Below are 16,496 nucleotides of genomic sequence, written 5' to 3'. Positions count from 1 at the left end.
GCGGGGAGGAGGGCTGCCCCTATGAAGTGAGGGCTGCCCCTATGAAGTGAGGGCTGCCCCTATGGGGTGAGGGCTGCCCCTATGAAGTGAGGGCTGCCCCTATTAGATGAGCGCTGCCTCTGTGAGGTGAGGGCTGCCCCTATGAGGTAAGGGCTGCCCCTGTGAGGTGAGCGCTGCCCCTAATGAGATGAGGGCTGCCCCTGTGAGGTGAGGGCTGCCCCTACGAGGTGATGACTTCCCCTATGCGGTGATGGCTGTCGGATTCTCCTCACCGCCGCTTTCCCGCAGCCGGGGCCGGGAAGGAGAAGGAGGAGGAGGCGGTGGCGGAGGAGGAGTGGCCGGAAGGGGTTTGCCCGCCCGCCCCGCCGGCCGGGGACGGGGCTGCGCCGCGGGTTCCGGGATCTCCCCGATCGCTCCGCCGCCCCCCTCGGCCCTTTGTCCCCCTTCCTCCGCCCTGCCTTGCCCTGCCCGCGGTGATGCCGGCCTGTCCTTCCCATCCCCACCTCCTGCGGACGCGCTGCGGGCTCCATCTCCACGGACGGCCTCGCGCCTTTCGCCCGGCGGCCACCGGGCCCTTGTGAGGCGGCCGCCACCTGCTCGGGCCCAGCGCTGTTCGACGCCGCCATGGCCCCCCGCGGCCCACCTGCCTGCTCGGGCCCGGCCCGGCCCCGGGAGAGGTAGCAGAAGGAGGGGACGAGGGGACGGCGAGCTGCGGGCGGGCATCGGGTCACCACCGGGAGCTGCCGGGATGGTGGTGGTGGTGCTGGGAGGCTCCGGCAGGACGTGAAGCCAGACGTGAGGTGCTTTGGACTTCGCTAACCCAATGCTATGCAAAAGAAAAGGAGAAAGAGGAAAAAGAAGAAGAAAAAGAAGAAGAAGAAGAAGCCTTGACGCTGGTTGTGGTAGGAATGAGTGTTTCCTGACCACGGTGAGCCTGAACGTGGTTTCGTGTCTGTGAGGTGGACGGGTTCTCCTTGGTGGAAGACATACCACGTCCAGGGAGGTGAAACTTACAGCGTCGCTCATTAACGTGTTGTTGGAACTTTTAACTCATTTATGTGTTGTTCATAACGCCGTGCTGCTGTCTGCAGAATCATCTGGTGCTCCGCTCCATTGACTGCACCCACCTGGCACGGGAGCACCGAACTGTAGGGGCTGGAAGGGGATCTGGACATCATCCGACATAAAGGTTCTCCTTCAGCCTGGAAAATAAGGAATCACAGACTTCTGCAGAAGCTTATTGTCCTGGGAGAGGCTGCCCAGAGTTGCTTTATGGGGCAGCAGCCTGGAAAAGTTCTTGGGGACCAAAGGAGGCCGAGTCTGCCTGCCCTGCACTTCATCAAGGGAGCAGGGAAGAAGGAGTCATCGAGGCATGGGGGCCCTCACTGCAATGTCTTTGTGGAACACGGTGAGAGGTTTCAGTTGGTTTCACTTTTGGTTTGATTTTGATTTGCTGAGTTGGATGTGATGTGGGTCTCCTAAAGAGCGTAGTGTAAGATGCAAACATGCTGTGCTTCTTGGAAGCTGTTTTCTTTCCCTTGCCTCTTAAGGTAACACTGTTGTTTTTGTTGATACTTCACTTATGTCAGATTATGAGAGGTTATGGCACAACTAGATCTGAAATACAAGGAAATAACTCTTTAACATCATATAAACTTCACATTTCTGCCTTGGATGTGTTGTGGTTTAAGGCCTAGAGAAGTGTTTGATCCTCTTTGAGTTGTTTGTTATAGGTGCAGACCAAAGCCAGCTGAGGGCAATGCTCTTGTGAGTGATGAGTGTTCTTAATTATCTCTACAAAAGGGGGCTCAGCTGCTTGGAAACAAATCTGGGCTGCTTTTGGGAAGTTGCTGGGTGCTGCTGTTGTAATAACTGGTTGGAATGAAGCAGTTTCTCGTTCATTTGCTTGGTGTGCTTACAGCACTGTTGGTTTGTGGTTTCTCATGGCCAGTTAAACATGCAGCTTGTGTTGGAACAGGGGTAAGTGTGGGAGGATACAAGCAGCCGGGTGAGGGGTACAGCAACCCGCTCACCTCTCTGCTCCAGATTAAAAGGAGGCAGAGAATCTCAGGAAATACAGCAAATTGAAGTTATTTGGAGTTCCACAGAGCTTTTAAATGCCTTTTCTTTTTCTTTTTTAATGAGATTTCCAACTGAAGGCATCTCTTTCAAAAGGCACAGGCAGAAATGTGTCGTTTCAGTGACCCTTTATGGAGTAATGCTTGGTTTTGCATGGCACTTTATGGTGTTCCTTGAAGGGACGTACACCAGGCTGCTGCCTCAGGCTGGAGAAATGGGATCTTCATAAGGTTTCTTCAATAGTTTGACCTATAGTTTTTCTCAGCTCTGTGATATACTTCTCCTCTGGCCTCAGTTTGGTCACTGCTTGTACTGCATTGGACAGAGTTTCAAGGTCAGGGGAGATACAGTGAGCACAAAGTGCAAGCGGTACAATTTTCTCACAGCCTTTGGTGCTTTGATGTAGCAAAAGAGCCAGAAATGCTGCTTTTTGATCATCTGACAGGACTAGGCAGATGGTACCTTTCTGCTGCTATGACCTGAGGTCAGAAAATCCCAGCACATTTGTGAACAGAGATAGCATCTCCAGTGTCCACGTACCATGTGTCTACGAGAGACCTTGGTTGATTTAGAAATCAACTTGAAAGGGGACATGGAGGTCAGTACAGCTGGTAGGAGAGCTGCAAAAGATCAGTCTCGCTTAGCAGCACAAGGAAGAGTTTCCTCCTTTGTGTATGTGAAATGGTTCTTCATCACACAGGCAGGAGAAGACTGCACCATGGGTTCTGTGTTGTCTGTCTCTGGGCCTCCTTCTAGCCTGGTACTCTAAAGTACCTACAAAGGTAGGTTATTCTTCCTTGATTGTTTTGTTTAATAGCTGACTTTTGGTTTTGAAATGCCTGTACAGTCTGACACACCGACCTTCTGACCATCTATAGTTAATGGACAGAACAGTATTTCATAGTGTAGCTTTCCTGTTGTGGAAGTGGCTTTTGGTAGAGCGGCTCAGAACCTTGGTTTGGTGGTTTCAATGTGAAATTCAATGTGAAAAATTGTTCGTATTGCATTGCAGAACATGTCAGAGCTTGTACAAACTTCATATCCAGATATAGAAAGAGGAGGAACTTCCTATTGGGTCTGTATTGTGCCTTAAGAAATCTCTTAGAAGAGACTTCAGATTGAAGTGAATTTCTTTGACGCTGTTAAATATTACGTTTCAACTGTTTTGATTGTGAAAACAAATGAAAAGCTGTGGTTCCTTTCTATGGATTCAATGACCAACCCACATATATGAGCTGTTATCAGTAGTTTGAAGACTTTGGAACATAGTTTTGCCAGCCAGGAGGACCTGCTGTGATCAAGCAGTAATACGACTTGGTATTTATTACCCTTTATCTTATGAGTGAGCACAAGGCGTCTGCTTCATACGCAGTATAAATTCATTAGGTAGCCAATTGCCTGTACATGGAGGTTGTTTAAATGGGATTCCTTCTGTGCTAGATCTCTGTTCTTTAGCATGCAGGTGGTTCCAGGCCTTGCCCTCATACCTTTGCATTGTTCCTATGGGTGAATGACCTGGGACAGGAAGGGGACTGCTCTACTGCTCCTGCTTTGGGCTTTCCCCTTGAAGCTGCACCATTAACATCAGTCTAATGGAAGCTCCTTTGGAAGCCTCCCTTCAGTATCTGAGTTGATGTTCCAAACTGACCAATCTTTTTTCATTGTTAGCTTAGAGATTTGTTGGCACCCAAGCTTTAATTTCCATCTCTGTTCAGAGGGAATTATCCCCAGCTGTTGAGATCATTGCTATGTATCCATCCTTTGATGTGATTCAGTATTAATCTGGTTAATGCTGACATTGCTCCACGTGGAATGCAGATTTGTGTACTGCTTCTGCCTGCATCCCCTTCTATCATACACTGTAATTCCTGTTCAATTACCAAACACAGGCAAGTTCCACTAAGAAGCCCCTGTGCAGAACTTGATCTGGGCTTGGGATGTGTTAGGAGAGAGGCCTAAGACTTGCTAAACTGCTTTCCACGCACCGAGGTGGAAGATGAGGCAGTGGAAAGGCTAATCCTGCGCCTGGGCAGAGCAGCCCTGCTCTGTGTGCTGATCTCTGAGGCCTTGCTGTGTGTAAGCAGCTCATCTCCTTTGTGATGAATAAGCGTCGTTTCTCATATGCCAGAGCTCCATTAAAAGATTGTGCTGGTTCTGCGTTTTGTTGTTTGCAAGTGTTAGTGGAAAGGCGGTGTGAGGAGATGAGGACAGGAAGGCAGGAGGAAGTATTAAAGCAGAGATGGGCGCTGTGAGCCATCCTCTTGTTCCACGCACTTTAACATTTACCAACAAACTTCTGGGGTTTTAAATGGAAGAGTTTAAGATTTAAACTTGAAAGTGAGGGCATGGCAGAGTCCCATAGGGGAGAGCTGGGAGCTGTATGGTGCTGTGTGGGACCTGCCCTGCACTGTGGGCAGACTATAAGGGCAGCCCTGGGAAGGCTCCCACCCAGCAGCTGTGTGTCTTGGAGCCACGTCATTATCCTTCCATGTGCAGCAGGGCTGCCTGGTTTATGTTGAGTTCTCTCTGTGCTGTCAGCTCGTGGTGGTGACCCAATGATCTGATCAGCTGCCCACGGTCTCAGTTCTTGATGTGACCACACTGGGCTCCTGTGCAGTGAGCCCAAGTCTTTCCACTTGGATTTTTGGGATAACTGAGCTGCCATTGGGTGTGCTGGCCGCTAGGTGTCTGTTGTGAATCTTTTTCATAACATACTCTGGTTAGAGCATCCCCTGCAGTAAGGAGTGTCTGGGAATCCAGCACTGGGGGCCAAAGGGACGGCTGTGAGTTTGGGACATGGTGCCTGTCAGATCTCTTTAGTTACTTAGAGAGCTGTAATCTCCCTGAGCTCACTTGCTGGTGGAACAGGGCCAGCAGGTGATGTTTGCTTTTGCACTTAATATGAAAATCCTGCTCCCTCATCACCTCGAGCCCCGTTGCAGCTCATTCTTCATCTTCTAAACACAACAGAGAATAGTTTTCAGTGCTGTCTTCCCTTTCACTTATTGTTGCCTTCCTCATGGGATCTGATTTTCCCCTCCTCTATAGCTACACCACACAGATTCCTTCTACTTGTATATTTATTCTCTTCCATGAAATGCTGTGGTCCTCTCAGTACAGGAATTAATGCCATAAATCCTCTCGCTGCGTTGTGTCCATCATTTCTGGATGGGAGAGCTCCCCTTGGCAGTGGCTGCAGGGAATGGCAGAGAGCAGTGTTGTATCTGCAGCTATTTACACAGTTGTGTCCCAGTGCCAGAAGTGCCATCACAAAACTAATAGTGGAGTTAAACTTTCATGAAGTCCTAACAGCGCTAACCAACGAGGAGCTGTAATCCAGCAGCGCTCCGTTTTACTCTAATCACTTTTGGATGGGAGAATTTTATTACAATTCAGAAGATTTAGAGCGTCAAGCGGAATAGTTTCAGCTATAAATATCTGTACTCAAAGAGTTGATTATTTTTATTAGCTCTAAGCTGTCTCTGTACCCTCTGTGAATCTGACAGTAGCTAATGTTGGTTTAAAAGGTACCTCCTCATTTAGGCAGAATTATTGCAGTAGCTCTTAGAGCTGCTGTTGTGTGGTTGCACCTCCTGTTTGCAAATAGCTCTGGAAAGCTTGAATGAGAGGTATTGAGTTAATGCTGAGCTGTTAGTCCTTCTTATATGTATTCAATTTGATGGATTAGAAATGCATTCAAAATTACTTGTTGTTTAACCTTTACTGTTTGTACGGCTGATGGATTCCACCAAATATGTTTACTATATATATTTTCTCCAAACTTCGAGTTATTGAATGAGAAATAAATGTCCTTTACTGGAAGGCAACCAGAGGGAAAGCAAAGCCATGGCTGCCATTCAGTGCCAAAGCTGCACTTCCATTGGGTTCTGTGCTTTGTCTGTCACTCTGAGCAGTGACCCCATGTCTTGGCTGCCACCTTTCACTATCAGTGATTACTGCAAGGTAGTCACACAAGAACACGTGTATTTCTCAACCCTTTGTGTTTGATATCATTGGGAATGAAAAAGCGTTGGGGAAACATGGGTCTACTGAACCTCACTGAAAGGATTACTGATGCCTTTCCCATTGTTGGCTGGAGATGGGGTGTGTGCTGAGGATCAATGTGAGGACAAGGACAGTGCAGGTTGTGCAGGAGCTTGTTTTGACCTGCTGCTCTGTGCTAATAAGAGCCAAGCAGAAGGTGCAGTGCTGTGGCATTGCAGCTGTGCATAAGAGCGTGGGATTTCAGTATTATTAGATAGAAATAGTGGTCAGTGCTGCAGTGGTCATCAGGTCAGGATTAATAGAACTGAGGTGTTCCAAGCCCATGGAGATGTGGCACTGAGGGATGTGTTCAGTGCGTTGGGAACCTTACAGACCTTTTGATTTCACAGAAATATCTTGATCATTCTGCCATTAGCTTAAATAGCATCATGGATGTCACTGTTTTTAGGTTCCAGGTTTGGAAGGGCAGCAGCTCAGATGTGGCTGAGGCTCCATCTGCTGAAGCTGTGCTTCTGGAAGCTGACAAATGCTCCCCTAAGGCAAATCAGGCCCTTTAGGGAAGGAGGCTGAGGGCTGGAGCGAATCAGACAGGCATTTTATGTTTCCATTATTAATACAGTATGTTTTACGGTTCTCAAATTGGAATTGCTAGCAGCTGGATTTTAAAAATGCACTACCACTAAAAAATTCAGGAGTAAAAGTGACCCAGCGCAAGTAACAGTGCTCCCTCCTGCCTTGAGACCAATGGGCACAGCCTCACACAGTCACACTCGGGCTGAGCTCCTCCTCCCTGCCCCGTTGTGTGCTGTGCTGGGACCCCAGCAGTGTTACTGGGTCCCTGCAGTGTCCTTTGGAGAGGACTGAGCCGACAGCAAGGTGTGTTATGAGAGGTGTTGAGCAATTCCTGGCTTATAAGGAGATTGTGATTTATTTAATGTGAATACAGACATGCAGCAACATTACAATAATTATTAATGGTGGATACGAAGCTGAAGTGCTTGTAAGCAGGCTCCATTTAGCCAGGAGCTTGTTGGGGTTGCAAGGCAATAAAAGCAGATAAGGCAGGAGAGGAGGTGAGGGTTCTTGTGCTGTTTCCTGCTGCACCACAGCCTCTGGGATGCTGAAAAACCCCCCGTGTACATCTCATTGTGCAACTAAATACATGGAGACATTCAAGGTCAGGCTGGACGGTGCTCTGAGCACCTGATGGAGCTGTGGGTGCCCCTGTTCCTTGCACAGGTTGGACCTTTAAAGGCCTCTTCCAACTCAAACAATTCTTTGATTCAATGAAGTTGCATCTCCTTGCTCTGTTAGACGCTCTCTGCAGCTTGGCTGGTCGCTTTGTGTTCTATCAGACTATGGAAATCCTGCTGTTGAGCTGAAGGAACTGAAATTGTTGTTTAGAAAAGCAAATAGTTATTTGGAGCTGCCTGCTAGGAAAGCTGTTGGCCTGAGCTTGTGGGTGAGCTGCCAAAGATTTAAGAAAGAGAAATTGGATTTTATCCTCTTTATTTTTTTTTCTTTCTGTTTTTAAGATGGTCAAAGCTGGCATGAAGAATGGGAGCTTTCTAAGAGGGGTTTTGTCTGCCCTAAGTAGCAAAAAAGAGCAAGCCTAATCCTGTTTTTCTTCTCAGGTCACCTTTTAAGCTCTGGGCTCCATTAGCTTGCTCTTGAAAATAGTATTTCCTTCTTTCTGCCTCTTGCTGTACAAGGAAGGAGATGTCTTGCCCACTCAATTTGCTGTTTCGACAACTTCTTACCCTCGTTTTGCACCCTGTTGTTGCTTTGGGAAGGTGACATTTGGGGACAGCTGTGCCCAGCAGTCCATGAGTACAGGGATGTTCCCACTGGGTCCCGAGCTGTGCCAGCATCCAGGCAGCATTGCTGCTGCCTCTCATTGCTGCTGCCTCTCATTGCTGCTGCCTCTCATTGCTGCTGCCTCTCATTGCTGCTGCCTCTCATTGCTGCTGCCTCTCATTGCTGCTGCCTCTCATTGCTGCTGCCTCTCATTGCTGCTGCCTCTCATTGCTGCTGCCTCTCATTGCTGCTGCCTCTCATTGCTGCTGCTGCACGGAGGCCATCTTTGCTTCTGCCATCCTTTGGGCTTTGAGATTTTGGTATCTTTTCCCTTCATGTCAGGGGACGTTTTATCATCCTCCTCTTTCCCATTCTGAGCAATTACCATTTATTTTATCTTCAAGCAGCAGCCTGTGGCAATAAATTTGAGGAAATTCCTTCCCTCCCTGTATTAAGCCCTACATAATGGCTTCCTCTACTCGCTCATACGTTCATTAAGAAGAATTAAATGAGTGCTGGCGGCCATTAGCAGAGCATTTAATAACCTCTCCGAGGGAAGGTGCAGCAGATCGGAATAAATGAACGGGAGTGAAAACAAATGAAATAACTCTACAGAAAACGCTCAGCTAATTTGTTCTAAAAGGAAAAAAAAGAAGAGTTACTTACATGAACAGAGCGTTTTTTACAAGTGCAACTTGGAGATGGTCCCCAGTGCTGAGCTCTGCAGGTTGGCACAGTGTGCCTTGGCTGTGGGGTCTCTGGGAGGCTTTTTTAGGGTGAAAAAGGGCATTTTGGAGTGTCCTGCCCTCTTCTGTGTCTGCTGGTGGCTCCTGGTGGCAGGCTGTGCCATTCCTTGTGTCCTGATGGAGAACAACCAGAGGCTTATGGTGATGCCAGCTGCTGTTTCACCATTGCATTTGTAAAGGTGAGCTTCAAAGAACCCGCAGTGTGCACAGGTGGGATTTCCCATATGAGGGTAAGTGCAGTCAGCCTTGCTCAGTAACCTTCAGGGCTCGAGGACCTGGTGGCACTGCAGGGTCTGAGCACACTGCTTGATTCTCAATCTCGATCGACAGTTGAAAAACAGATTATAGTAAACAGCAAGTCTGAAAACTTTACATAGCAAGTGTTTATGGCTGCTGTTTAGTAAAGGAAATACTGTCTGTGTTAATGCCATTCCACCATCCCCTGTTGCAGAGGTGAAAATGCTTCTGTTTAGAAGTCACCCAGGTGCTGCAGGTGGCAGGTTTTGGTTGAGATCTCATGGTTGTTTTCACTTCATTTTCGCTGCAGTCATTTCTGCTCTCACTGGAGGAGCTCAGCGAGTTGAGGACAATGCCAATAATTGCTGGTATTGAAGCGAAGATGCAGTTTAACAGTTTTACCTGGATCACTGATTGATATTTTAATTTGTTTCTGGCAGGTGAGAGATAATGAGAATCAGCTTCCTCGTTTTGTTCACTACCTACATAGGCTTCCTATTGTAAATTATTCATTATATTTAAAGAATCAACAGTATGTGAAAAGAGCTAATCTGCACCAATCTGATACGCTGCTAACACGCCCTGAATGTCTTATTCTGGTCCCTGTGCCAGGTATGAATTCAGTTAATAGCTTTCAGGTGCGTTGCAAATAACATGAGAGTATTGGTATGGGTGTTTGTTTGTAATGAACAAATGCGTGTACAAATGTGGATGTTTGCATTGCTTTTTAAATGGCCTGAATCCCCTTTCACTGATGGAGGAAGGATTGGGAGGGGAAGGATGTTGCTTGAGCTGATGGGTCTGGGATCTGTCTGATGTTGTGGGCAATGAAGTGTTAGAGCAGCAGGCTGCAGCATAGCAGAGCAGGGCTGAACTGCTGCTGGTGAGCTAAGGTATTATTTGGGGTCTCTCCCCTGCTAGTTAGTAGCAGTGTTGGCAGTTGATGCTGTTTTCTTGCCTGCCTGCAGTATTTTGTGGGTGGGCCCGAGCTTCCGAATGCAAGCAATAAAAGCTGCGTTTTTAATAAAAGGGATATTAAAACCAAATAAAGAACAGCCTTGCTTCAGCATTTCCCTTTTTATTTGCCCCGTAATTTTCACTGTGGCTTGAGCTGGAAGTACTGGAGTTGGTTTTGCTCCACTTTAGTTATGCTGGAAGCTTTTGTCCCACGTTTGAGACACTCGGTTCAGGGGACGATGTAAATTGCAAATGCTTGCCCTCATGTTAATAAAAGCTAAAAATTGTAATAATATCTTTATTGGTTTGAAACAATTCCCTGGCCCTTTCCTCCTCCCCAGTAATGTAAGCCATTCAGCACGCTGACATTTGATCTGGAGCTGCGGCAGCGTGGAGGCGAGCAGCAGCTTGCTAATGGATTTCTGATTGTTCTCCTGGTCCATTCCCATCTTGATGAATGGTGCAGTCGGCTCATGCAGTCTGGGGAACTGATAAAAAACACTTTGCCCTCGTGTTATTACGTTTCTCCAGGAGAGTAGAAAAGCAGATTTCCTTCGCTGTCCCGATGGCTTGCTATCCTGCTCAATTAGAGAGGGGTATAAAGAAGCAGCCTCCCTATTTGAGGCTGAAATTGGTTTTACGGCTTATATTGGGTCTGTCTTTGGTGGCTGGTGTGGAATCCCTGCTTGCTCAGCTTGCTAACACTGCTTTCCCTTGAATGCTGCTGCTGTTTTATGGCTGCTGGTGTAGGGCACAGAGCATGTTTGGGAGCAGGGTGGCTGCCTCCAATGCAAAAGCCCCTTTTGTGTCACACCTCTACATGTCAGGGTAACATGGAGCTGTTATGCAAGGATCTGTTAATGTATTAGTTTAGGAAATAGGTTTTTATGGGTTTGGGATGCCTGTCATAAGACTTGGGGGTGCTAATGGGAAAATCCAGGATCATCATTTTGTTGCAGTTGTTGTAGGATAACAAACATCTTGACAGTGAAATAAGGACAGTTGGTTAACATGTTTTTTCTTTACTTGATAATGGTGTTTTTACCCTGATCACCATCCCTAACAACTTTATCCAGCTCTTGCATTCCCTTGATGAATTAACCTCATCCCCAGGACGCTGTGAGCTGTGAAAGTGAATTTCAGGCTTTGCAATTAAGGTATCTTGAGTTGTTTCTGATTTGTCAGCATGACTAATGAGAAGGGCTGTGTTGCAGCTCCCTCCATAGCTGCACAACTGAACGTGAGGGGATTTCAGGGGAAAGGCTTCAAGCACCCTGGTAGCTGTTGGAGGGACAGCACAGCAGGGGATAAGGGATCCAGGAGGAGGTTCCTGGGTTGCATTGGTGATAACTTGCTTCTCTGTGTGATAGAGGAGCCAACAAAGAGAGGTGTTCTGCTGGACCTCGTACCTGTACTGAGGAGCTTGTTGGGAAATGGGAAAGTTGGAGGCAGCTGTGGTTGCAGTAGTGATGGGATGGTGGAGTTCAGCATCCTTAGGGCAGAGAAAAGGGTGAAAGGCAAGACTGTAGGCCTGGAGTTTCCAAGGATGTGCATGGAAGTGTCCTGTGGCATAATGCCCCAGAGGGACGGGGAGCTCCTGAGAGCTGGTTAATGCTCAGGGAACACCTCCATCAAGCTCAGGAGTGGGCTGTTCCTAAATGCAGCGAGTGGATGGGAGAGAAAGGAGCTCCTGACCACAAAGAGGAGGTGTGCAAGGAACCTGGGAGGAGCAGAGAGACATTGTCCAAGCACACAGCGCTAGGCTGATGTAGCTGACAAGTTCAGGCTGTGCCTTTCTTTCCATGACAGGCTCATTATATTCCACAGCTACCTCTGTTGGCGTTGTTCAGATAAACAGTATTAACTTGCATTAAACCCAAAGCCTGCATGCATAAACTTTGCTGTCTTTCTGTTGCACAGATAAATGGGATTGAGGTTGAGTCATCTCCATGCAGGCAGTTGCCTCTAGGGAGTGCCAATGTGCAGTGGAGGATCCAGCTGAGCTCAGTAGCTTTTCAGCAGCAATATTTATGGGGCTCATCTTCTCATGAGAAGAGCAGTGTTAACTCAGCAGATGCTGCCATTTGATGGGACTGGAAGGCAACGCTCCTGTCGTTGTAAGAAGCTTTTAGGCAATCTCTTCATCTCATCTTATAAAGGAGAAGGCCTGGTTATCTTGCTGCTCATCGCTCACTCTTACCAGGATTCTCATTGTGCTCAGTTTTCCTATTCTCACCATCTTTCTGTCTCTGGTCACTTCAGAAAATGCGAGCACGACTTGCCCAAATCCAGCATGGCCAACAGATCGCTTCCAAAGGCCTCCAGTGTGAGACTCATCACAAGGTAGCTGGGTTGGGAGGTGACGTGACAGTGCCCAGCTCATCCCAGCTGGGGTTCTCTGTGCTTTTTTGTTTGGTTCCTGACAACAGCCAGTTGAGTTTTTCAGCTGTAACATTTATACCCCTGGCTTGAGGATGGGGTAATTCTAGATGTCTCTGCAGGCTTCCATTATATATCTTCATGTATAGTGCAAAACATGTAAAGAAATGTTATTACTTTTCCTGTATGTCCATAACACGTGGCTTAGTAACTGCTTGTGGGCCTCGTCTACTGTCTGAATTAGAGCCATCTGATATTTGCCTTTATTTGAGCGGGTGCCAGCAATATGCCACATTCAGATGTTTCCAAACTTTCCCCACGGCATCTCATAGAGCAAATAACCGCAGTGCCAGAACCAGCAGGAATCTTTCTTATCATACATGGGCTTTTCATTGGTTACAGCCCTGCAGAAGGGCAGCATTCAGGCACACATCTCTCCGTGCTCCCTGGGATGGGCTGTCAGCATTAGGCCTCCAGCAGTCCCGTTTATCCACATATGCCTATGGAGAAGTTGAGGCTCAGCAGGTCGGTTTCTGCCTTTGTTCACCGCTAAGCAATTAGAAAATGATTTATGTCTTTGTTTCTGCTTTCAAATCCCTTCAGAAAATGATGGTATATTCTTAACCTAAGAGTTATGATATTGAGACGTCGGCATAAGGCAGAAGCTGTTCCTCATCTGCGTCAGCGCTGTCTTCAGTGCTGGGGCACTCTGCTGCCCGCTGGGCCCTGTGGCTGTTACTTAATTTTAAGTGAATAATGAATTTCCCCATTCAGGCAGAGCTAGGTAAGTGGTACAGTGATGTACGTGCTCGATCCTTGCCTGGGAGCAGCGATGTGACTGAAAATCAAATGCGCTGCTCAGGCCTTGGCCTCATTAATGCTGGAGGGCCCATCTGCCCCCTGCTACCAGGTAGTTGGGATTCTATATAACCCCATCAACGTTTGTGTTGTGGGCATGGAATTAGTGCCTGGCTTTATTGATTAGTTAATAGCTTGGTCCTCTGCTGTTGTACCTGCTGGAGATTAATTAAAAAAAGGAATGGGTGATGCCGTGACCTTGTTGTTAATCTGAATGTGACTGGGCAGAAGTGAGCTGTGCACTGATGTTGGTTTACAGCCTCCTTTAGATTCCCTTCCCTCTGCCCACTGGTCTGCGCCTGGCATTTCTTCCCAGCTCGACATAAATATTTGGCTAAGGCTAAAAGGATGAACAGAATTGCATGCTATCAGCAGAATTAGAGGAAAAGTACTTCTGCCAATCACATCATGCACTGGGCACAGACTCTCCTTAATGCATCTCATTGTGCTTGGCGTATGCTAAGCAGGATGGAGAAGCAGTGGGTGCAGGTCATCGCCCACGGTGTGGTTCCCAGGCCCAGGGAGAGCCCTGGTGCAGGCACTGAGGGCTGCAATGAGCTGCACATGGTGCTGCTGGAGCTGCACCGTGACCCCAGTGCGTTCCTGGGCTCATTCCTGGCATAGCTCTGCTGTCCGCCGCCCCTGGCCTGGCTGCTGCTGCATGAAGGCTTTGGGCTGGTGTAACCTCACTGTGTGAAGGTGTTTGTCCTTGCATAGCAAACTCTTCCAAAGTAATTTAAGCTAAAGAGAAATAGAAATCAATAATGCTGGAGTAAGTGTCAGATAATGGGTTCTGCGTCTCTGTGTGATCTTGGGGTTGCAGTGAAATGCTGAACGGGTCAGACCTCTTGCCGTGGGTTGTCTTCCAGGGTGATGATGGGTCTGAGAACAGCTGTTTGTGCGAGGCGTAATTAAAGTTTAATTGGGGATGTCCATTATTAGGAGGTCAGGACACCGGGAGAAAGTTCTGAATAGGAGAATTTAAAGAAGAAATGGCAGCTGAGATGATGTGGGTGTGAGGCAGGAGAGGGAGGATGGCTGAGGATGTGCTCTGGAGCCATAGGGCATTGGGAGAGGGTGGGCTTATAGGATTGGAGCTTGGGAGTACATAAATACAGCATGAATTCCTCTAGGACAGGAAAGGAGAGGAGCTGAGGAACATCAGGGCATGAATATGGGAAGCCAGCAAGCAAAAGGATGAGGTTTTGACGTGGCAGAAGTGTAAGTGCAGATGGCAGGTGGAGCAATGGTGTGTCAGGGAGAGGTGTTTGGAGGATGTGTGTTAGCACTTGTGCCCCCAACAAGTGTCAGTGAGTGCTGGATTACAGCAAAATGCCTTTTCTTCAGGGTATCGTTGTTCATTTCTAAGTGTCAATGCTGTGTTTACAGCCTTTGCTTTTGTCATGTCGGGGTTTCATGGGGCTTTATGTCGAGCATGTTTGTGGTGGCTCAGGGGAGGTAAATTGCTCTTTCAGTTGTTGTGTTCTGCTTGGTGAGAGCAAAACAGCAAAACCCCACAGATCAGGGCCCCCTCCAACCAGTCCAAAGGCTCTTCTGAGCTCTGTTCTTCCTGCTGGAACTGAAGGCTGGGGAATGCTCAGTGCTCCATCCCTTATCTTCCCTGTGGCTTTGCTGGAGCCGAGGCATTGAGAAGCGCAGTGCCTTGGCCTTGGCTGCATGGGAAGTCCATACTGGGGCTGACTGTAGGCTGGTGGTCATAGAGGCATTAAGGATGGCAATGAGCTTCCTCTCTGGGTGACCCCAGTGGGTCCTCAGACCCCTGCACATCACTCAGCCCAAATGGGAAACCCAAGGCAGCAGCAGAAGCTTTGCTGGGAGCCAGGAGCCTGCAGCCACTAAGTTACTGTAGGGAATGGGGAAACAAAGTCAATCATGAATTAGCATCAGGGAGGGAGCGCGCGGATTGTTTTGTGGAATTATTTTCTCCTTAAACATCCCAAACTACGTTAATGGGGCTGAGTTTGAATGGGGGTGAAGTGATTTGTGCCATCCTACCCTCCAGCAAAGAGGAAAAAAATAGATGTAGTCACAGTTTTCCTTTTTGTCAGCCTGCTTATGGAGCCCGTGGAAATGGAGTTAATCAATATTTCTATTAGACACGCGCTCGGGCCTCATGCCACAAGCACTCATTTTTAAACCCTTCAATCTCGTATCATTTATGGAGATTGTATTGTCAGAAATAGCGCCGTAAATAATTTATTTTGCTGCCAGAGCTTTTCTAAAGGTCTCTGGGCGCGACACAAGATTTCCTCCAGGAGCTGTAAAGCTTCCAGCTCCGTTTGCTATGGCAAAGGGATTTTTTTTAGAGAGAGAGAGACGAGGAGGCTGGTGGAAATGATTGGTTATTTCAGGAGTGGCTGGCAGCTGTTTCCTTCGCGTTGCTATTGTAATCTAGAGCAGAGCAATTAGTAAGTGAAATTATTCCCATGTTCCACGGTCTGTGCGGAACAAGAGGAGGTTCCCAGCACACACAGCTGCCTGCAGCCTGGGCTCTGACAGTCTGGGATGTGCCCTGTGTGCTTGCTTGGGGGAAATATACACAGGGATCCTGCTTCTCTGAGGGTGCTGCTGCAAGGGGCACTGTGGGCATCCCAATAGTTGATGTCCTTTGTGGTCACTACTGTGTCCTTGCGAGGCACTGTGGGAGCTGCCATAGGTGGTGTCCTTTGGGGACACTGATGGAGCTCTTCCCATCGTGGTGTGCAGCTTCTCAAAGGCTGGCAATTTTGCTGATTGAGGAGAGAACCTTATAGAGCTAAATAGACACTGGCTGTGGACTGGGAGGCAGGTAAGAAAGTCACTATTTCCAATTGACTCCTCCAAGTTCCAGCTGGTCAGCAGCAGCCCTGACCCACACGGGTTGGTTGTGACTGTCATCGATCCTATTGACTCCTTGAAATATCCCTCCCCTTCAGTTACACACAGAGAAATCAACAGTGTCAAATACATTAAATCTATAAGGAATCAAAGAGAGAAACTCTGCGGCACCAACTCTGTTGTTGCATTGCAGATGGCAGTTTCCAGGTATGGGATGTAACCCACACATCTGTGCTCCCACAGCAGCTGGGGAACCCAGCCCTGGAGGGGATGCTGGTGCATCAAAACAAACACACACAATGCATGGTTTTGGATGGAAAACACTGTGTTTTGACTCGTGCTGTATGTTAAAGCAGGAGGCTGGGACTCCTTGCAATAAGCTGCATCCTTCCTTTGCTCCTCCTGCGCGCATCTGGCTGCTGTTTCATAGGAAACACTGCCTTCAGACTTTGTTGTCAGCAATTCTCCTGCTTCTAATGTAAGGATCAGAACCTGAATTTATCAGTTTATATGCTGAAAGAACAGCCCTCCCAGGAGCTGAAGTTTTCTCCTCAAGGGATGTTTTCCTTCACTCAGTTTTGCTGCATTCCAGATCCAGCG

General features: G+C 47.9%; 1 protein-coding gene across 1 annotated transcript in view; it reads left to right on the top strand.

The window, feature by feature from the left end:
• The first annotated feature begins 340 nt into the window (after positions 1 to 340).
• The window catches only part of ABL1 (ABL proto-oncogene 1, non-receptor tyrosine kinase), a 58,268-nt gene continuing 42,112 nt past the window's right edge, over positions 341 to 16,496 (top strand). The window contains exon 1 of the mRNA XM_015879259.3: positions 341 to 1,408. Coding sequence (XP_015734745.2) covers positions 1,273 to 1,408 — 136 coding nt within the window. The 5' untranslated portion in view covers positions 341 to 1,272. The remainder of the gene's footprint in view (positions 1,409 to 16,496) is intronic.

This window comes from Coturnix japonica, chromosome 21 (assembly GCF_054131305.1).
Source record: "Coturnix japonica strain WE chromosome 21, WE-NBRP24, whole genome shotgun sequence".
Taxonomy (NCBI): domain Eukaryota; kingdom Metazoa; phylum Chordata; class Aves; order Galliformes; family Phasianidae; genus Coturnix; species Coturnix japonica.
The sequence above is the reverse complement of the archived record's forward strand: the minus strand, read 5'-3'. Positions and strand labels throughout refer to the sequence as shown.